Below are 23,098 nucleotides of genomic sequence, written 5' to 3'. Positions count from 1 at the left end.
AACAGACACAACGCTGTTCTAGGAAGAGCCCCCTGTAACGAGAGCAATACAGGGCCATTTTGTTTTAGAAGCACGAAACCGTAACCCTTTCCAGTGTTTACTTTTATTGACACAATGGGCCAAATTCAGAGCGAAATAAAAAACAGTGACAGGCGGATTGAGTTGAGTGGAAGCTGCTTGCTGATGGAAGGGGTCTTAACACATGCATTAGAGGGGTTGGAATTACCTTAAAGCACTAATCAGCGTAAATAAAAAAGCATTCAAGTTAGTTCTCTGTTAAAATGAGTAAAGGTAATACAAGTTTCCTGCTCCCCCACCTTCCTTTCTGAGCAATAGCAGTATGTAGCATTTAGAAACCATTTCACAAAGTTAAACATTTATTAGGAACAAGAACTATTACAAAAAGATACCCATAGTCTGAATATATACATGAGGTTTAAACATAGCATTTTCATGTACCTTAGCTATAAAAATACATTAGATTAACTGTATCCTAATTTATAAATATAGTTGGTTTCTTTTTAAAAAAAAAAGTAGTATTTCATATGAAAGCCTTACTGTGCAATGAAAGAATATATACCCTCTAAGGGGTTATTTTAAAGTTAGTGTCTAGTGTTATATAACTTAGAAAATTCAGTGTGTAGAGTCAAACCCTGATTTATACAATAAGAGATACATTGACTTTTTAAAAACTTGATAAGGGGAAAAAAAGAGGTGAAATATATATCATACATATAAAGCCAGAATACTAGGATTTTAAGAGTTTCAGATGAATTCAGTTTCAAACACTTTATCAAAAATTAATACAGAGATACATCAAGATAACCAGCCTTTTACTGTTTGCCTTACTTCCCTACTGTCTGACTGCAGCCCTAGAAAACCATCAAGTAGGCAAAAGTAAAATATTTGTCTGAGAAGATGTTTGCACTCTAAGTGTTTTACAAAAATAGAATTATTTACAATGTTCCCATTTGGCCTTTCATGGGGAAGGGAGGACATTTTCTTCACTGGATGGGGAGATTTACCTGTCTCACATATCCATGGGAGGACAGGCACCTAGTTATACACAACTGTTGGAGGTATGTCATTTAAGAAGTTAAGCAGTGTTGAAGTGCAATTTCAATGTTCACTAACTAATAAGGAAGTTTAGGCTCATGCAAACTTTTTCCTTACTTATCGCCACCCACCTTCCTTCCCCCTCCAAAAAAAGGTCCAGTTATGCAACAGAACTTGTTACTGACAGGGCGTATCTCTGAGCAAAGGAAGGTACCGGTTAAATCCTTGCTTGCATCAGAGAATAGAGGTTAGACCTCTGTTTCTGCTTCAAGCCCTGACATCTGGAATACTCCAGGCAGCAGTCTTTACCAGTGCTCCGTGGAGATCTGTTGATATACCAGAAGGAACTTCTATTGGCTTGCTCTCAGAGGACAATTCCAGCGAGATCAGCTAAACTTCCTAACAAGCTGACACCACTAACTCCTGCATACTTACAGCTCCTGCAGCCATGGAACTTCCTGTACGTTTGCCAGTGGTTCTCCAGTACAGAATCGAGAGGAGGAGGAGGGAAAGTAGTGACCCCAGGAACTGAAGACAGGATGTGGCTTGTCATTAATCTCATAGTAATGTCTGGGCATGCAAAGAAGTTACTGCAGGAGATACTAAAGCATAACTTGATGTGACAGCTGCTCCGTGGATGCTATTCATGCACGTGCGTGCTTATACAAATGTAAGCAAGAGACAATTCAAGGCAGTTCATTCCTCAGTGAAGGATCACCTACCCTGTGCTTGCCACAAGACGACAGCACTCACGAGGACAATTACTGCAAAGCTGCTGACACATTTAAGTCCAGCTGTAGCTTATTCCATGGTAACTGGTTTGTACACCCACATCTTTAACACTCAGTGTGTGCTTGGGAGCACCTGCCTTTTCATACTGTACTTCCAGAAATTTATTTTAAGCTACATTCATACGGGATAAAGAAGCAGTGAGAAGAGCTTATAAGTTTTACTCTCATAATAATAGCTCTGGCTCAAAAAATGAAGAGATGTTCACACAGCCTGAAAAGTTACAGAGAAAGAGAGAGCAGGACAGCTTCTTGCAGCTCTTCTGCTCCCTCCCCCAGAACAGAAGGACTGGCGTGGGATGTTTTCTGTGGGTTATCTACCATGCTACGTGCTTAGCATTCAACTCTGTGTCATCACGGTAAGTACAGTGCAAAATCCTCTTGCAAAAAGTGCTATAGTGAAGGTTTGAGATACAATTGTGACTCATTTGGAGCCAGAAGGGTTAGCAAGTCAGTAACTTGCATTTGCAGCATGTGTAATGTGTGCACACCAAAACATCAGGTTCAAAGGACATGTTAAAGTCCAGCTCTGTTGGGTGAAATACTGGCCCCAAAGGAGTCCTCTAGGAAACTCCCATAAATCTCATTCAGGGCTAGAATATCACCAATAATGGAGAATGCATGTATCTTTAGAGAGACCAAGATAGCTCTTTCAAAGAGAATTTCTTTACAGATCCTTCTATGAAAGCTTGCACTCCCATCCCAAACTCCAGCTGCAGTCTTCACACAAACTCCGCCAACTTCAGTCAAGTTGTATTAGCCCTACCACTCAGGTCCATTTATACCAAGTGAAACCCATATGCCTCTGAAGGTGTTTAACAGTCCATGCTAATGGTACCAGAAGTCTTTCTACCATGCCATTGATGTCCACGTCCTTCAGGGGTACAGTTTGAAAGCAGATGTCCTGCAAACACTGTGACTGAGCAGCATTTTAGTCACAGGTAGCAGATAGATGTACAGCCGGGGACTTGTACAGTACAAGTGTGTGCTATGCTGTCAGTAGGGTCAGTTAAATCAGTTTTCGAAGAGCCAGTTGACAAAATGGAGTCCAGTAGATTCAGTGTTTCTAGAGGAATAAAGTTAGGTGTTTCCATTTTCCTTCCTACCCCTCCCCTCCCCCTTGCTCTGAACACGTCCCCCATGTGTCACATTCAGAGTGTCAGCATTTTAGGCCTTCTGTTTTCATGGACTCTTCTGGGAGAGTTTAATGGTGACTGTTTTCACTTCGGTATATTCTGCCAAAGCATATTCACCGCTGGAAAAGAGAGGAAGGAAAGGGACAAACGATTGTAGCATGTTAATGTGTACTTCCCTAAGATAAGAGATTTCTACACAAGTGCATTTTAGCCACTGATCAACAGCTGCTGTAGATTACATCAGGCCATTAAAACCAGATCTGAACTAACTTATACCAGCTATCAATTTGGTCCACCACTTCTAATAATCGCTAAGTACAGCCACATAAGTACACACAACTACACCCTGTTGTGAAAGAAACATGGAATGCTTCTGGTCACAGTAACCCACAAGATGACACCTTGTGACTCTCTGCCTAGTGAAAACCGAGTACTAGTGTGAGAACCCAGAGAAGAAACATCCACATAAACATAGTTATCAGTGCTTAGACAGTAATTAGTTACTTTTTCACTGAAATTAAGCTTCTATCTACAAGATACCATATAATCAAGAGGGCACAGTTGCTCCAGAAACGCATACTGATGACACACCCTACCACCACATTATGTCTTAGTTGGTGGAAACTGGCTCCATTCCCATGCCTTGCCCAAGGGATAAGCCCCTGACATCCTTTAATTAGCCAGGCAGTCAGGCAAAGTAAACCATAAGGTCTCAATATATATGTCCCATTTGAGGATTCATTCATTTGCTGTGCTTAGCAAGTGAGGCATCTGAATGTCTCAGAGCAGCAGATGCACCAGAACAGCTACTGGAAATGGTTTCTGGAAATAAATCTGGCTTATGAAAGACAAGCTGCATTAGATTCCTCTGAAGAGTCTTCTGTATGGTGTAATAAAACCTGCCTCTCTCCTGTACATGAAGAAAATTAAGATTCAAGTCAATTTCTCAGCTCTACCTCTAACTTATAGGGTGACCTCAGTTTAAAAATTGCTGCGTTAGTAGAGTTGGAATGTCTGGTAGCCATGCTGCAACAGGTCAGGCTGGGGAAAAGGGATAGAGGGTCCTTCTCCAATTTAGTAGCAAGCTTGGAAGGTGGGAGGTAGAATCTTGGAGATCATTCCTTGTTGTTCTAGCTCCAACATTAGAAAGTCAGAGGTGGGAAGAGGTCCAACTAGGAGCAATGATACAGCAGTCAAGGGAGGCCCAGATACCACCATATAAAGATGGAGGAGGTTTGGGGTGGATACCAGTGTCCCGAGCCAAGGTGCCATACTTCTCCCTTGATCTAAAAATCTAAGTAGTAAGGAAAAATGATTGCAAGTGGAATTGACTGAACTGGAGTTATTAAGAGCTTATAAAGCAGATGAAGGTACTCCTGAAGGCACCGCTCGTGTTCTCACATCTGTGCTTTACATCCACGCTGTACTGGTTGAGCACCTCCCTGTGCAGCATACTGCAAGCCTGATAGTTTAAAAGCAAATTCAACAATATTTTCACAGAGTCACAATTGTTATTGCATTCATCATCCACATAGAAATGAAATATTGAGCAAAACTTACAGTTCTCTGCCATTGCCTGACATTTTAAAGCCACCAAAAGGAGCCTGTGCATAGAGCGCGTTGTAACAGTTGATCCTACAATAAAAACATCAATTGTAAAGAGATAATTCAATACCAAGGAGAAGCAAGATGATGACGACAACAACAATACAAAAAAGGCTGTCAGTTTTCTCTTTATGCAGTTCATTCACTTGAGAAATCAGATTTTAGCAATAAAATCTTATTTTTCTACAGAAACAGAAAACATCTGAGTGGTACTCAGTCTGACCTACATCTCACTTCATAGTCTCTAATGGCTAAGACATTCATGTTAGAGCTGGAATTTATGCTATGTTCAGAGCCGTGCTTAAAATAAATAGTCCAACCTATTCCCTAGTTTAATGAAGCACATTCTGAAATGAACATGTTTACTCAGAAAGCTGTCTAAATGCTCACAGGCAGGCCCCACCATCCCCTTCCAGGTACAGAAAAAAGTTGGGCTGCATTAGACAATTTTGTCACAGTAAAACAAAAGTGCTAGACCCACTTCTGTAGCTACTAGGTAGAAAAAGCTAATGCAGATACTTCCTCAGCATCTCAGTAAGATCAAATGACTGAAGAGAGACAGGTATGGCTTGGTGCTGTAGGACTGCACCTTCATGTATGTACAGCACATGCATCCTTCAAAGCCCAACATCCCATTTTTATGTAAATATTACTCAGAGGAAGATTTTTCTGGCGCTAACTCTTGGAATCAATCCTCTGTATGCATCAAAATCAGACATCAGATTAAATTCCTACCTTTAGTGGGGAAAAAAAAATCAGGATTCCATCTTTAAAATGATTCTAATATAAGAAATTTTGTAAGCAAAAAAAAGCTATTTATCTTTCTGACAGTGGTGTGATGCCATCTACTGTCCATACTGATTTGTGCATCTAAGACCCCATCTGATGCTACCTAAAGATCCTAATAATTGCTTTTTTCTACATTCAGGATTTTGAAAGGCATCATGTCTGGTGGAACTTACTACAACCCCTACATTTTCAGAGTTTTCCAGATGACGAACTACATCGACTGAATGAACAAACAGTCCATTTCTCACCACACTGTCTGGTCCTCACCACCTTATTTTGATGAATGGATGTTGCTTCTGAGCAGAATATCAAGAATTAAACAGACTACTAGTACATCTTACCTCCAGCACTTACACATTATTCCAAATCATATATCCCTCTCCCCTCCGAGGAAACAAAATCCCAGCCCAGACTCAGGTCCCACACTGCTTACCAGACAGTTCCCGATTGCAATGCAGAAGCTAGCATTAATGCTCTGTCCAGATTCTTTGTGAACACTGCAGCCGTAAGTCCATACTCGGTACTGTTGGCTCTTCTTATGACTTCTTCTATACTCTTGAACTTCATAATTGGCTGAACTGGCCCAAAAATCTGCACATATCAATTAAACATTAGTACAGGAAAGCCTTTGTTAATCATGGTAATTCTGAAGTAATCAGAACCAGATGCTTTGTTTGGATACTATACTTATAAAATGTTATATCCTAGCCTTCTAGAAGTCACTGATAGAGTCTCTTAAAAACTACTAATTAAACTGACTTCAAAGGAAGTACAGTGATGTGCTATAGTAGTTAATATACGCCAAGATCCAACAACTAACGGATCATCTATAACAATCAAAATAAGCAGAGCTAGATCTGGACAAGTTTCAAATGATTCATCCTTACTCCATTTACAACTCTCCACTCAAGAAGTAATTAATATATTTCAGGGATTGCAAGTTTTCTTCCTTGGTTTTAACTCTATTTTGTCATTGTACACAGTTTATTTGCATGCAGTGCATTTACCACATATGTGTTTGACCACAAACTTAGCTTCCCAAGTTGCCAGTATAAAGGCAGTTGACATACACAATACTTCCCGACTTCTGGGATGGAGTCTCTCATCAAGTACAGTATCAAAGGTGGGGCCCTTTTCTGGCCTGCATGGTCTTGCAGTACAATAAAGCCCCAGCAAAGGTGAGATACAATCTCACTTGTGCCACCTTGAGGGCCAGGGTAAGCAGTTTGCCTGGCCCTTAGGCTCAGACAAGCGTTTCTAAATTTCTTCGTTTTGGGAGATCCAGGTACTTAACTGAAGCCTTGATCCTAGGCAAAGGATGAACGTGCATTTGCAACAAAACTGCAAATGAATGAAACTGGGTAAGCTTCATGAATCATGACTTGGGATTTGGAGTCAGTTCATTAAAAAAAGGCCCGTCATGGGATTTTCAGGTCTTATTCCCTCTATTTTTAGAATGTAACTCATGCCCAGACTGACTGATATCTTTCCCAGGTCCCTTAGAGATTCTGTGGCAGATCTGAGACATCTAAACATTTTGCCAGGAGTGAACAGTAAGCATCCCCATAAAAAGCAATAGGCTAAACTATAAAATACAAGTGCCAGTTAGACTTTGGCAGCTACTTATTTTCCATTGGGGAACATGATGAAAAGTAGATTAACTTCTATTTCAAAGGCATATCACAGGATCTAATCACATGCAGCTTGTTCAATTTTTCTGCATATGAATAATGAAAGCCAGAGTATTAGCTCTGCACTTTGCTGGCTTCGACCATGTTTTCATGTAGGAAAAAAATGGTCAGCCTCAGGGGATTTCACCATAAGAACGGAATCTGGGATTATTTCAGATGTTAAGGCTACTTGAGAAAAGCTCTTCAGCGGCACTATAGCAGGGCCATTCCTTCCCTCCTCACCAGCTTCAGGTCCCAGAGTTCTTGTCCCACCTTTCTGCAATAAAGCAACTCCTTTTTTACAAAGTAGCGGAGCAAGAACACACATTATATTGTCCTCTGTCACTTTGAATCAGCATGTACCACAGCTGAGCAATTTCAAGTCCATTCAGTAGGAGGTGCGTAAGAACACACGGCATGCGCAGCCATCCCTCTGCGTAGAGTGGGAGAGCTTAACTATCTTCAGAAAACCTTCAAACTTCAGGGCAAAGAATATGTAGAATTGCTCCAGCCTGCCACAGTTTCAGTTATTTTTATTCAGTTATTTATATTTAAAATAAAGGATTCAGACAGAAACCCCTCCATCACCACTATTTCTTATTCAGAAGCAGCATTTATAGCAGCTGTATCTAGGTATGGCATGTGCTTGTATTTTGCATTACATCAAGTTCTCCTGAAATGAGACCCAAAAGCTTTAGGGTAGTATTATCTACTATGTTTTATCTGGGTTTGTTATTGTCCAGTGAGTACACTCACAGGGCTACTTCCCTTTTGGAAAGCCAAACAAAATGGGGGAAAGCAGCAAGGCATTAGAAAGGGCTGGCAAACAGACACCTATTAATTGCACAAAAATTGCTGCTAAAACGTGTTGACAGTTTTTTTTCCTGTTCTGCTCTCCCCCTTCTCCTCTCACAGTTCCCCCCGACATGCACATACACTCCAAATTGAGGCTCACCTTCCAGATACTTCATTAGTAGAACGGATTTCAGCATTAGGCAGTTGTTAGGACACTGGAATAAGTGAAATAAGTGAAACTTCTATTCCCCTCTCGGGTTTTCACTTCAAACCACTTCATACCTCTTTTCTTTCCCATTTACAGAAGTAAATGCATATAAAGGTTCAGGTGACTTGTACTGTACCTCTTCTTTGGCGATACGCATGTTGTCAGTGACCTCCGAAAACACAGTGGGTTTTATAAACAGGCCTCTGTCTTCAATGGCAAGACCTCCACACTCCAGCTTAGCCCCTTCTTTCTTCCCACTTTCTATCAGCTCCAGGATTTTATCAAACTGTTTTTGGTCAATCTGTCAGACACAAAAGGAAAAGAAACAGCAGCATCTTTATTATCACTGTTCCAGAGACTGGAGTCATGGTATATGGCCCAGGGGTACATTTGCAGGGCGCTGTCAAACCAGGTAAGTTTACGTCTCATTCTATGATACAGCAATCAGGCAATAAGCAGGCTGAAAGACAGGACGTGGGCATAGCCCTGAGCCACAGAAAACAGAAGGTGAAGTTACATGTAATAGTTTAATCTGATCTAATAGTTTGCTGCCGCATGGAGGGGGTCTCCCCACTTTTCCTTCCTCCGCATCCTGGATACGCACTCCCACGGCTCACCTCACTCCAGCTCTGGGACTTATTGACCTTTCTCCATGCACTGATTTAGCTCAGGAGCACCATGAGAACAGCCTGAGATGGGTTTTGCTGGGCTAGCAACCTCAGTCAGCTCAGCAAGGGATCTGACCAGCAACAGGATCAGTGCAAGGGGAGGAGAATCAGGGTATATAAACTATTAAGTAAATTGACTTTGCTGTAATATGCAGCTTCACCTGCAGCTATCTGTCCCCAGCTGGAAGAACCCAGCGAGCTCTGCCTCCATCTCTTTCCACACATGCACGCTATATGAACAGCCTCAAAGATAAGCCCTATTAGTGGCTTGACTTCAGAACAACTACTGCACTGAAGCCATACTTTTAAAATCAGAATCACCTTTCCTGGATCTTAGAGACTAGTACCATCCCAGCATTTTTAGGTTCTCTGGACAGGGAGCCATATCCTCACTTTTAACTACCAACCTTGCCTAACTCCTCCCCACCCACACCTAAATATGCAGTAATCTCAAATAGGGAGTACTGTTGTGTTACTAGCCTTTAAACTAGGGGTTTCAGTAGAGATGGGGAAAGACCAGTGCAGTTACAGGACACTGAAGTCACACAGTTGTGCAGCCCTGCACCAAGACTTGGAGGAGACATCATGTAGTCCACAAGCACAGTGGGTCACATGCTGGAAGAGTTGCAGAAGCCCACAGCACTTCTGATCAGTACTGGTCCTTCTTTTGTGCTCCACGTGCAACAGTGTACTGCAGGTATTGTCAGGTTTCAAACAAATAGATGTGGCTATTCGCATGATACATAATTAAGCAATGAAACATCTCATCACAGCACACTGCAGATGGTAAAAGACTTATGGAGATGTTAAAAAAAAAAGTAAAACTAACAAAAACCTCGACAAATTCATTGAGGTGATTAAGTAAAAGACTCCACCCACTGGTTCAAGGTGCCCTGGCAGCCTGGGAGGTTATTCTGAATGCCAGGTATCCCCAGATGCTTGTACTGGTTCAATACCCCTCCCTAGACATCTGTTTTAATTTCAGCAGGGCCAGTTGCCAGTTGGGACTGTTTACATGGAGCGTTCCACACTCGACTCCTCCAGATTACAGACTATATCCTGTCCCTAGTTAATCCTGGCCACACGCAATCCAAGTTTTCATGCTTTTAGACAAGTATCAAAGCTTCAGGAGGGTGTCCTTGGGGTACTTGTGGTACACAGCAAAAACAGAGAACAGCATATCTCCTGCCACACAGATGTGTGTATCACATGCACCGTGGACAGCTTGTACTAAGTGGTCATGTTCTCTCATGTGTTAAGATGCTACCCAAGAAAACGCTTGATACAGCTACTGCACAAGGAAATGTGCCCTCATGTAGCATACAGAGTGTCACATAGTAAGTTTGGCAGGTGTCATACATATTGTCTATTTGTCTGGTTGCTTAGTTGCCAAATGTAAATAATTTGAAAATATCTGCAAGTGCTTTCCATCCTGGCATGTCTGTGATCCAGACCAATCCAGTTCATCCACTTCACATCACAGAAAACAAAACAAAGATATTTATACAGCTGTAACTTGTTGCAAGGCAAACTATAGTTAGATGAAAAGACACTGGGGAAAGAAAACATTTGTAAAAATTACATGCAAGGGTGGAACTGTTTGTCATTGTAACTAGAGCTTGCAAGGCTTGTTTAAATTCTGTCCCCTACTCCACTATTATTTATGGTTCAAGCATTGACTTCTATTAAAAACACATGATCTGCTAGAGCAAATTCTACTATTTGTCCATCTAATTCAAAAGAGAAGGCTTCTAAGGATCACTGCAATGCTGAAAATCTGAGAACCCCCAAATCTTTGTATCTTGCTTCATTTAAGTCAAGACTGCAAGGAGCAGTTTTTCCTTTTCCAAACCTAGCATTTGTAATCCTACAGAATAACGCCACAACGGTGTCCAACTGACTGTTGGACACATACTCTTTCTACTTACATGTTTTACTTTCACGCTTTAATCCAAAAGTACACAAACGTCTAAGGAAAATATTCACCATTTTAAAAATCAAACAATAGGTTTTGAGCTGAAAAACTTCTGGCTAGCAACTGCCATGAGGCAGCCTTAGTGCTTATTTCCTTCTTGTAGACCAGGCCTTATAGTCCACACATCCCAGTATTTGGGGTTCTACAGTAACAAAACTAGTCTAGTCTTGTTCTAATCTAATCCCTGTTCTAGTCCACCAGGACATTAGTCTCATCTAATGCAGTCTGCTGTTCACAATTGTATAATGCACTGGTTAACCAGTTTGCCATCTGTGCAGATTTACTTTATTACTTCCTATGATACAGCTCACAGGAATCCAAAGTTAAAAAATGCCCTTGGTCTGCATTTGAGGTTGGCACTCTACTCAAACAGCCCTGATCACCCCTCAGGTTTCTTGTGGTGTCCTTTGAATTCCAGCCAGCCAACAGAGTCAGACACATGTGAGTTTTGGAGAAGACTCACCAGAAGCATGCCTCATTTCTGTTTAAATTTAATACTGTTTAAATTTGACCTAATTTTGATCAGAGCAGTGCAGTTTGTATCAGCATAACCCAATACTGCAGCTGACACAATCTTTTCCCCATACCCATGCCATGAGCATCCATGCCAGTGCACAGTAATCCACATCAGGGAACTGACCTAAAACCTTTCTTCCTCACTTCCAAAAAGTCTGGATTAGACCTGAATCAGCCAGTTCCCCAATCTAGTTCATAAGTGCAGTGCAATAAAGGAACAAACAGCTGCAGACAGAACCACTTTTCCAGGACTAGCTTACATCAACTTTAAGTTCTTGTGGAACAGTACTGTCTGTCACCCCATGCTGTCCTGCACCAGGTTGTCTCAGCAGCTATTTAGAGCACTATGCTCAGGCATGGTGCAGCTTGCTTTCACAGAGTACTAGCTCAAAGTCTGGACTGCAGAAGCTCTCGTATTTTAGACTTTCTGAACTCTTTATAAGTTGCAGGTCCTGTTGTCTGGCTACAAGCACATGGAGCTGATGTAAGACCAAAAAGATCATGGGCTACAACCACTGTCAGCCTAAAGGCTGGCTCCAACTCCTTCCCACTGCTGGCTTCTAAGTCAGCGATCATCCCAGAATGGGGTCTACACAGCAGCATGTAGCTATTTTTGTAATGTTTTTGTGTATGTTCACCCTGACTCACACAGAAGGAGAATGAAGGCAACTACCTAGATCTGAAGAATCTGAGGCCTGACAGGGAGAGATGAAGAAGAAGAAGAAAGATTATTTTTCCTGGTGATTCTTGCCTTACCCATCAGTTCAAGTTAAAAAAACCCCTCACAACAGAGCAGGTTACTTCAGGAACAGAGGAAAAATTTGATCTGGAAGCTTCACATTTGAACAGTAACTTGTGGGCAGGTGTGAATCTTTGCTGCTTTTGGAGGTATTTTAAGCCCTTGTGACACTGCATCATTTCTCTCTTCTGCTTGAATTTGTGTGTTGCATCTTACATCATAGGCTCCAGAGAGCGAGCAACCATAGCTGCAGAGGAAGTGGCTGTTCCTTTGCACTGGCAGCCACATGAAAGCTTTGGGATTAACAGTTTCCTCCCACTCTCTCAACACCTTCCCATCTTGGGCTTGACAGTTGCATGCAGAGAAGTTCAGGTGTGTGTGTGGGTGTGCTATCTCTCCTAGTTATAAGTGTAACAGGTAAACCAGAACAGGGAAAGAGGACAGATGGGCCATATTTAAAATCTGACCAGACGCTGCTATTCCAACTTACCGTTACCCTTAATTATAGTTCAGTATGCAAAGAGTTTCCCTTAAGCCACCGTAGTGCTACCAGAACATGATGCTCTGCCATAGTGCTCACTGGGAAGTGCTATGATAGCCTAGCAAGAGCTGGGAGCATGGATGAACTGAAATAAGCAGCCCAGTTCTACATGTTCTGCTCACTGCAGAGTGTTTCACCCTTTAAAACCTCACAACTACTCCCTGTAATTTCAGGGGCTGTTCTCATGAAATCAATGGTCTCAGTCCGAGCAGCCAGGTGAACATGGTCCAGATGGGACTGACTATAAATGCAGCTCACTTACTGCTACTGCTGGATAAGGTTTAGGATGATATTATATTAAAACAAACAAACAAACCAACCTGAAAAGTTGAGAGCCCTTAGCAGAAGGTAAGAGCAGACCCTGAAATGGTTTGAGGGTCAGCTCATCTCTGCTGAAGCAAGTTCCAGCATAGGATTATTTTCCTAAAATTGCTGAGCAGTTTGAAATCTCTTTCTAGGTAAGTTACAGGGACAGATGCAGCCCCAGCATGAACAGGAAATGCACATCATCTTATTCCCCATGCACGAGGACATGCAACGAGGTTTCGCCATGCATGGATCATGTATAAATGGGCATAGATCCAGACAAGGGGAGGCAGATGTCCCCACAGTCATCCCTTCTCTGAGGGATCCTATATAGCATCAAGGAAGAAAAAATCACAGTGCAGTACTGAGAACAAGAGGCCTAGGCTACAGATTTCTGGGATTCCCCCTTTATTTTGGTAGCAAACAGTGGCCCTGTTAGAAGATCTGACCCAAGGATCATCTTCCTCCAGAGCTCAGATTGCTTTGGAAGGAAAAAAATAAGAGGAAGGCTCTGGGAGCATTGACGAGGCTGGTCATGACAGCAGCTTGGCGTGGTTCTTCCTCCTAATTCAGCTGAAACTTCTCCAGAGGATCAGAAAGGGGGCAAAGGAGGAGAGGGAAAGTGGGGACTCAGGAGTCCCTGGGCTCTAACTACTTGTCATCACCAACACAGCCAAGTAGCTTAATGGCTGTTTCTGCAGCTGCGCTCTTCTGTGCATTGCTATTGCTCGCTGCAACATGCTTTGTATTACTGTACCAGGAAGACAGCCCCTTCCATAAAGCTGGATAAGAACTGAATTAAATACATTTGTGTTTAAAAAAATTACAACATAACGTTTCAACAGTTGTGATTAATTGGTATTTAAAATGGAGAGAAAAATAAAGGCATGATACATTACTCACCCCTCGGCGCTTCTGCTGGGACCATATTCGCAAGGATAATATTTACACAAGGAAAACAACAAAAACACAACCAAAACCCAAACAACTGTTCTCAGGCACACAGTTACCTGGGGCCCTTGTTCAGTTGTGGCATCAAAGGGGTCTCCAACCAGTCGCTTCTTGGCATACTCCACGCTGCGCTTGACAAACTCCGGATATATCTGCTCCTCCACAAACACTCGCGAGGCAGCCGTGCAGCACTGCCCTTGATTGAAGAACACGCCTTGATGGGCACATTCCACTGCCAAATCCACTGCAACACGGCCCAGGAGGGAAAAGTGTTACCACATGCACAGTTTCAGCCTTCCAGTGTTTCCAGACTTGTTTTTTCCTTTCTCTTTTGAAAGCCTCCTTAAAGAATGCTGACAATAGTCCACACCCATTGAAGGCACTCACAAGACCTCACACTGCCCCCAAACCAGATCTCTTATTATTTCCACCCCCCTTCCTGCCTTTGTCTCAAGGTCTAGTCTGCCATAGCCCCTGATACTTTCTTCCACAAGGACTCACTGAGGGCAGCAACCAGGTTTTCTCACTGTGGGAATTCAGATGTGGATTCCTAGATACGGTGCATTGGTTTCTGAAGACTAGTTTCAGTAGTGATTGTTTAGAAGGCAGCATGCCCTTCTGTTGTACAGCCAGCTCAGACCAGGTCCTTGCAATACTCGCTGTTAGCAGATGGCACAAATACCTCTGCCTTTCAATCTCTGCTGTGCAGGAGAGCGGAGAGTATTTTCCCCAAGCCAAATAGGATTTTCTAACCACTTTGGTGGTCACAGGTTACGCGTATCTCCTAGCACTACTCACTAATACAACAAAGTCACAACAGAACATACGAAATGAGTCCTGCAGAACCCCAGGATAGAGATGAAGGCTGGATTAGATCAGGTCCTACGAAACTCTCCTGTCACAGGAATGCCTGCAGAGGGGCTGCATTTTAGAAAACTGCTTTCCCCACTGCTTGGCTCAGGCTCTGCAGTACCACCAACCAAAAAGAAGGCACCACAACAGCAGAAACACACAAATGCAAGATTTATCTGCAACTGCAGCCATCCCCAGGGAAGGCAACAGTATAATGGTCTGCTCATTTGCCATGGGAATGGTCCTCATGCTGGGCAAGACCTCCAGTGAAACAGAACTGCACCCTGCTCTTGGACAGGGGCTTCCTCCAGCCTTTGGGGTGGATGTAGTGGCAAACACCAGCCCTGCTAGCTGCCAAAGGACAGCAGAGGCACACAAAAGCACTACACTCATAGCGTCTTACAGCAAATAAACACAGCAGCCAATACTTACAGTCTGCATCTGCACACACAATGCAGGGGTTTTTCCCTCCAAGCTCTAATGTCACCCTTTTGAGGTTGCTTTTCGAAGCAGCTTCCTTGATCAGTTTTCCAACCTGTAGCATTGAGACACAAAGAGGACAGGAGCCGTTTCCCCTGAAAGTCTTAACTCAGCGTGTGAAGTGTGATGCTAACATGGGTAGAAGAGCCTGGTGGGTGGCTGAAGCAGGTAGAAGTCAGGGATAATGATCTTAAATTATTTGAGTCTCCTACTGCTGCGATGTGTTGGGTCAAAACCACAATTAATGTCTGTTTTAGGCAGATCTGAAAGGGTGGGCTATGTGAGAGAGCTACAGGAACTGTATCCTGAAGTTTTCTGCTACCCGGAGCTGCATAACAAGGCATTTCCCACCCAGTGCAAGCTAGTGAGCAACACTGGCAGTCAACGGGGCGACAAGGTTTATGAGTTTTACTTTTAAAAATAGGGAATTCAACTTCTTAGAGTAGATCTTGCCAAGGCAATGATAAGAACTCACTGTTCCTATCTGTTACCATTCCTATACCAGAAAGCCATGTAGAGATTTTGACATTTAGGAGAAAACTACTTCTTTCTGACAGTTTAGGCTGAGCTGCACCACACACAAGAGTAGCTGAGACATGTTCCTTCCAAGGCAATACCTGAGGATGTCAACAGACAAACTCTGTCTAGCTCTGCTGTGGAACTTTCTGCCCAGGAATGTGCTCTGACCATCTGGTGGAATTTATTTGGCCACACTCTCCTGAAGGGAAGGATTTACTCTCCTTCCAGAATTTAATCAAAGTAATGTCAAACTAAGGGTTTTTCCCCCCACAGAAAAATTATTTAATATCAAATGTTTTCCCCAAATTCTGACTGACTGTGCTATTTCTTTTTTACACTGGTAACACCAAAACAGCAATTTCTCTTTCTGTTTCAAAAAATGGAATTCCTCACAAGAAGAGCATAAATCAAGCATCAGATCATTTAGTAATCTAATTTTGTTAGAAACAGTATGAATTAAAACTATTTGGGAGCTTCAATTGTTAAGGCAGGTTATTTTAAGTGTGACCTAATATTTGAATTTCCTCATTTTGTAACTGGTTTTCTTGTATTTTACCTTTGCACACAGCAATCAACTTCATTTCTGCCTAAAAATACTGTTGCCCTGGAGTGGAGCTGTGAGCAAGGAAAGCAGTTGGCTTCATTTCTGCCAACTGTGGCTGGCAGTTACAGGTCTGCATTTCTCATAGTTTGCCTTTGTAACTCGAGCAAGGCTCCTGAATCTACCAGTACAGATCATCTCTAGTCACTCAGCAGCCTAGTCCTAGAGACAGCAGAAATAAGTCATGCATCCTGCGGCAGATACACATAGCTTCGCAAGAGGCATTACTACAAGCTAGCTGGCCAAAGAGGAGTAAGTTAATAAACTAAGGGAAAGCAAGAAATCTAGATGGGAAAATTTTTGTGGAGTTTAAGATCAGTATTTCCAGGCTGGCACTGAGCCCAAGCTGGGGCTTAAAAACTAAGTCAAAATGTATTTTGAATTAGCTTCACTTCCTGGCTCCGAAACAGTAGCATTATGCTGCAAATACTGCAGAGATGCAGCTGAACTCACAGATGGGTGGAGGGGGAAGAAAACACTTCTAAATTACACATGCATTAGCGAAGAATCTGTCTCCCTCGGTGTTTCCTGCACACCCATGGATTAGGAAGACAAGCACAGCGTCTATAGGAGTTTTTTGCCTACAGGCTCCAGCAGCTGAGATTTCCCTTCTGCCCTTAATCCATTGGATACTCCTTTTTCATTAAAAACCCAAACAGACCCATGTGGGCCGGATGAGTCTGTAAGCTCTATTGTTTTCACACAGACAGCATCTAATCTGGGCTAAAAGTTTCTGATCTAGGATTTGGAAGGAAGCATGTATCTGGGTAAACTCCTAGATTAGAACAACTATCAAGAGAGTAAAAGCTCATTGTGAACTTTTACTTTATTGCGTTCGTGTTTGTTCCCATGATCCCTATACAGAAACAGAGACTTAACACACCTTCTCCTATGGGATAAGCAAAGCAGTTAGCATGTACACAAAGCCACTAGATGGTACTGTTGTTAAATGCAGCAGCTTTTGTGTGTTTCGCGAGTTACCTTTACCGACCAAGCATACCATTCATGGTGATTTGTCATCATGCAATTAGATTACACTCTGCAATTGTGAAGATAGACATACGAATGGATGAATTCGGCAAATGCTCAGCAAGAATAATGTTACTTAAGAAAATAAAAGAGAAGAGACTATATTTGCCTCAAGTGCACCCACTGGTGTCAGCATTTCCATTCTTTGGACACTGCCCCTCTTCAGGGGGTGCGTATATATTGCAAGAAAAATCTAGAGCAGTGCATGGAAAAACATTCACATTTCTAAGCAAGCTTTTGTTTGAGAATTTGCAGCAGTGATTACTGGAAACAAATTTGTTTGCATGCCACAGCTGTGTTCAATTCCGTGGACTAGGCCAAGCCATGCGCTCCTTTCCCCCATGTAGGTACAGAAGAGGACAGCTGTAGGTGTCTGACAGTGCAGAGGTCTCGCTTCCACCCCTCTCCTAAGCAAGGCAGCTGTAGCTATTTACAGGAAAAAAAATGAATAGAAGGTGCTTTACTGTGCAGGTCTCAAAAGAAGCACAAATGTTAATCCCATCCACGTCAGCAGAGGAAGCCTTTGGCATGGGGCCATGTTTTTATTTAAGTCCTAGTTCCTCAGAGGTAACTAAAGCTGAGGAAGAATTGTTCAGGACTCTGACTGACATGTTTTCCAGTTGCACACGCTTGCAGGGCAGGACTGGCAGGCAAATTTGCCCAGAAGCTCCATCAGATCAATGACATGATGTTAAGTCACTGCCAGCCTCTCCTCTAGACTGTCTTACCTTATGTCAGAGCATCTATTACTTACAGTTCTTACAGAAATGTGGTGGTTTGGCAAAACCCAGCTTACAGAGATGTGGGATTATCACAAGCACAAGGACCTGAATTAGACAAATCCCAAACACTTCTGAGAAATCCTGCCACATGGAATGTGATGGAAAATGGTCTTGGCCCTACAGAAATCATCGAGATTTCATTGGTCCAGTCTTATGTGGATGGCAGTTTTAGAAGAGAATGCAAAGATGAACAGCAGGTGTTTTATGAGAAATCCATGACCTACCTTTGTTGATCCAGTAAAAGCAATTTTATCAATGCTGTGATGGGTAGAAATAGCAGCTCCGGCTGTGGGGCCGTAGCCTGGCACAATGTTCACCACACCTGGAGGGAAACCCACCTAAAACAGAGGTTAAATACAGCTCTGTAAAGAGAGATTTTGAGCACTCTGGAGCTGATCTGCACTCCTGAGAGCTGCAGTTCAGTTCTCAGGAAGCTTGAATTAGTTGCACTATATTCCTTGCAATTAAAAATTGCAAGTTGCAAGTCAAGGAGCCCATACCAGATACATCACTGTTTTCCAGACTTTCCAGTAACATGTCTGTGTGCTACCAGCTGGAGTAGATGTGGGTGAAAGTAACAGCCATGCTTAGGAAATGCCAAGTTTCAGTGAGAATTCTTGGAGGAATCCCAGTTTCAAGTCAAAAGAGAATGAGTCTTCTGGCCAAACTTGGCCCCCAGCTACTGCTGTGCAGCTGGAGCCAAGGGGTAACTGAATGAAAGTTTGTTTTGAACAAAGGTTGACATTTGTGGTTCTTCAGGGGCCAGAGGGATTAAGAAGTCAGTTAAACCTCACTAGATGATGGGGCTAATAAAACAGGAATACAAGAGCAGATGGTAACGGACTTATGCCAGTTTCCACCACATTTACAACCTAGATTAGCCAACTAGTAATTTTGCCAAAAGAGACAAATGGCAAAACTTTAGGTGAAATTCTAGTGCGAGGAGAAGTACAGGACTCACTGGTCTGTTTTTACTTCCTGAAACAAGAGTTTCAAGGACTACTGATTGCACAAGGTTGTTACAAAATGCAGGGAAAACAACGGAATTGCAGGATATTAAGCATTCACTTCATTTCTTGTGGCTTTTTAATATAAAAATCTCAATAAATGCAGTTGTTCCTTCTCATGTACTACCTTGCAAAAAATTATCTTCATAAGGTTTTTTTTCTTTTTTTTCCCATAAATTGGAAGGGCAGTCTGATTTCTTCTATGGACATGACAATGATAAAAGTGAGTTTAATAGAGTTTGCATCTTGGCTAATGAGTTTTCAAGAAAATACTGCATGTCAAACTGTGCAAGTAATGGTGTTTGGAGTCAGCAGCAAAGCCACAAGGAAACAAAAAATTGGTTCAGGTCACCCTGAGCCAAAAAGTTTCTTCTGGTTTTCAGCAAAAATTAAAGCCAAAATATTTTGGTTGGCCCAAAATTATTTCATTGAACCTAACACATAGCTTTGCTTGATGTTAACATCTTCTGCATCCTTTTAAAGATGGGGGGAAAAAAGTTTAACTTATTCTTCTGAAAAACTGCAAAGAATTTAGCTAATTTTGGGTGGACAAAGGAGCATCTTCAAATAAAATTATTCTGCTCTAATTACACTTCTGCCTTGAAGGGCAATTGTAAGAAACAGGCAGCTTAGAATTTCAGCTAAAAAAATCAATTTCATCAGAATTGAATGGCTTTTTGGGGGGAATGCTACACCTGTGTTCGGGGAGCTGTATGTCAGAGTGAAAAAAGCAGTGGTGTGGCAGGGCTAACTAGAAGTCATGAAAACTGCACCCTGTGGTCACTCATCTTGTGTAATCTTATTACATCAATTAACTGCAGGAGATACTTAACTGGTAGTATTTTTGCACTGCCTTTCCTGACAGAGGAGCCTTAAGTGTCAATTATTAAGGCATCCTTCTATTTTCTCCCAGGCTAAGCCAAGAACAGACAAAATCATCATTATCATTAGACTGAGCCTAACAAACAGACTCTTCCAGCTGAGAGGCAAAAGCATTTCTACAACCCTTTTAGTTTTCCTCACAATTAGTAACATACGTAGATACAGGAAGCTGATGTACTGACCAGTCCTGGAAGGTACTGTGCATCTCTCGCCACCTCTGTATGACTGATAGATCTGAGGGCACCCGAGATCCTACCTGACAAGCCCTAAACCAACATTTTGAAATCCCAACCTATGATCTTCCCTTTATGTCAGTATTGAGTTGGCTTTAAAGGCCAGACATAGCTAAATTGTTCTACGAACCGCAAAAATTATGAAGAATTGTTTCCCATGGCACTCTGTCTTGGTTGAATTATCCCACTTAAAAATGGTACAAACTCAACACTGCTGTCTAATCACACTCTTTTTTGTCCCATTGTCTAATAAAACTGAGCTATAGTCTTTCTCTCATTTAGGAGAGGGGAAGACAAAGCAGAAGAATAAAAGCACCATTTTTTCTCTCTGCAGCTTCCTGAGAAAGAAGAAAAAACTACAGATTTTGTGATCTTTGCTACCTACCAGCTAGCCACTGCCAGTCATGAAGGCCTGTGTAAGAAAAGACTGAAGACAGAGGTTGTTCTCACCTTCCTCTGTGAGGCTTTAACATCTTTAAAACCTAAAAATCTAGACAGCCAATTCAAAATACCGTCTTGTTTATGACCTTAAAAGAACAGTACCTAGACGGGATGTTCAGATTTCCTTACCTCCTTGATCAATGAGCCAATGTACAGCGATGTGAGAGGAGTTTGTTCAGCTGGCTTAATAACCAAAGTGTTCCCACAGCACAGCGCTGGTGCCATCTTCCAAACGAGCATCAGCAATGGGAAGTTCCACTGCAAGAAGACAAGGCTGGTCAGATCAGCCCAGCACAGTCACCTACTCTCTTCCACGCAGCATTTTCCCCACCTTCACACAGCTCAGGGAGAAAGAAGCAACTGGGAGGACAGCCACAAAGAGAAGCGGCTGCTTACAATACTGTGTTTGCTTGGACTACGGAGTATAACTTCCTTGATTTCCCCCTGAGATCCCAAATATTGCTGCCAGTCCTCAAGCTAATCCTGTAAGTTGGACAAACCTCTGCATGATGTGACCTCATTCTTTACAGGAGTTTGATCACACTTTGTATAGGATCTTGGCTGTTCACAGAAATTGTGTTGGAGGCAGTGTCCTGATGCATCACTTTTGTACAGCGTCGTTATTTGGGGGAATTACAGGGTGCAACTGCTCATAGAAAAAAACTCATTTTTCTGTGTTAGGTATTGGCGGAGTAGTTCGAAGTTATACAATATGATTGAGTTCCAGGTTTATAACGAGGAAACTGCAGTGGATTGTTCAGTCATGGAAATCCAGGGGAGGTCTTATACTCCCTTCAAATTGTAAATTGCTCCTTTCCAATTAGTTTTCTTATTTGGAATTAGGAACCAGTCCACATCAGTTTCCTCTGTGCTAATCTCTTTCATGGTCATGTGTATTTGTAGATCTTGGAGCCTAAGCAAGAAGTGGAAAATCTAGCTCACACTGAATCTCAGAAAGGTCATTTGGCAGCAGAAAGGATTTCTTCATTAAAAATAATTAATGCTGCTTTAGGGATGATGGAAGCAGGCCAACAGTAAGGGGACTTCTTGTCAGGACTCAAGCCAAGGGCCTTTGGCTATCAACAAAGAAGCCAAATATGTTAGGAATACACAAATTCACACTTGCAAATAAATTAGCAGTGTAGCTTTTAAGAGAAGAGTTCTGTTCTAACCCAGCAGCTCTGAGACAAAGCAGAATTTAGTCTAACGTGCTATTCTTCAACTTGCCTCTCCGTCTTTCCCAGACCTGTTTCATTTCAGTGATCTTCTCCAATGGCCACATCCCATGATTTGCCCATTTGTCTTTTTCTCCTAAGCCTTCTTGAAGGCCTGACTTTGCAGCTTGAGCCATCCACACCTACACTACTTTTCCACACTGTCAAAGCATGACACAACTCCATTAGGAGCTTTCCATTGCAGAATGGCTGGTGAAAGTAACAGTAAAAGACTCCAGGGCTGCCTCATGACATCACCTTGGATAAAGCTCAGTCGTATGCTGCACCTTCTAAGAACTTCCCTTGCTAAGAACGTTGGTTTAGATATAGTCAAGCCACAGGAAAAAGGGAGGATTGTTATTTGGTCTAGGAAGACATATGCAGAATAGGGACAGAATCTCTTTAAATCAAGTAGGAATATACAAACTCACAGACTGCTGGTGTTGGAGATCAAACTGGAAAAAAAATTGAAGGGGATTTGTTCAAAGTAAACTGAAGACAGATGTGGTTTTGTTGACCCCAGTCATCCTTTTCACAAACACAGTGTTGAACTTGAGTCAAATTTGGTTCTGTACTTTCTGTTGTATTTATTGCTGATGTAGGGTCAACCTGAAATATTAGAAGTCCCACTATGTCCCCTTATAGTGGCTTTCCAAAGCATCCTGCACATAGGCTTTTAAAGAGATAGTTTCCAAAAGCATTGCTGAGTGCCAAAGGTGGCTGAAGTGTGACCAGGAGATACCTTTTAATTGGTGATCAATGTGAGGAACCTGATATTTTGACCTTAAGTCACAAATTCTAGTTGCTCACAAGCAGTCACATTGCTTGTTCAGCCAGAAAAGCTGTGCAGAAGTCATCAAGCCAAACATCTGATAACTAGTACTGACCATCTCCCACTTTGCGTCACCCTGACTTTGCTGAATAGACCGTACCATCTTACCACCAGGGATATAAGGTCAGTCCTGCTGAAGGAAAAAGCAAAATTTCCCCAGGTATCTTTGGAACTGGTCCAGACCTGGTATTCCCAGGGTCCAGCAAATCCAATACTCCACATGCATTTCTTTCAATCTCTCCTATAACCTTATCCCAAAGGTCAAAATCTTCCATGGACTCTTACTGATCCAAGTAGCCAAAGAGAGAATCTTGGCACATCACCATTTGCCTCACGGCCTGTAGGAGCCGTTCAAAGCATTTTACAACCAGACAGGAACAAACTATGTCTCCCATGTAGCTGTAAAGTCTTCCTGACTGTCTGTTTAAACAGAGCAAGCAACACACACTAAAACTGGAGGTATTCCAAGAACTAGCCACACTG

At 42.3% G+C, this 23,098-nt stretch overlaps 1 protein-coding gene across 2 annotated transcripts in view; it reads right to left on the bottom strand.

Annotated features, from left to right (window-relative positions):
- Positions 1 to 357: 357 nt before the first annotated feature.
- ALDH1A3 (aldehyde dehydrogenase 1 family member A3) overlaps positions 358 to 23,098 on the bottom strand; it is a 37,381-nt gene continuing 14,640 nt past the window's right edge. For both annotated transcript variants that reach the window (XM_075506323.1, XM_075506324.1), the window contains 8 exons: positions 20,699 to 20,827; positions 18,231 to 18,344; positions 15,028 to 15,130; positions 13,803 to 13,987; positions 8,184 to 8,348; positions 5,808 to 5,965; positions 4,541 to 4,615; positions 358 to 3,099 (listed from right to left, as the gene is read on the bottom strand). In XM_075506323.1, the coding sequence (XP_075362438.1) occupies positions 3,027 to 3,099; positions 4,541 to 4,615; positions 5,808 to 5,965; positions 8,184 to 8,348; positions 13,803 to 13,987; positions 15,028 to 15,130; positions 18,231 to 18,344; positions 20,699 to 20,827 (1,002 nt within the window). In that variant the 3' untranslated portion in view covers positions 358 to 3,026. The remainder of the gene's footprint in view (positions 3,100 to 4,540; positions 4,616 to 5,807; positions 5,966 to 8,183; positions 8,349 to 13,802; positions 13,988 to 15,027; positions 15,131 to 18,230; positions 18,345 to 20,698; positions 20,828 to 23,098) is intronic.

The sequence above is a fragment of the Mycteria americana genome, chromosome 6, assembly GCF_035582795.1.
Source record: "Mycteria americana isolate JAX WOST 10 ecotype Jacksonville Zoo and Gardens chromosome 6, USCA_MyAme_1.0, whole genome shotgun sequence".
In the NCBI taxonomy this organism is placed as follows: Eukaryota; Metazoa; Chordata; class Aves; order Ciconiiformes; family Ciconiidae; genus Mycteria; species Mycteria americana.
The sequence above is the reverse complement of the archived record's forward strand: the minus strand, read 5'-3'. Positions and strand labels throughout refer to the sequence as shown.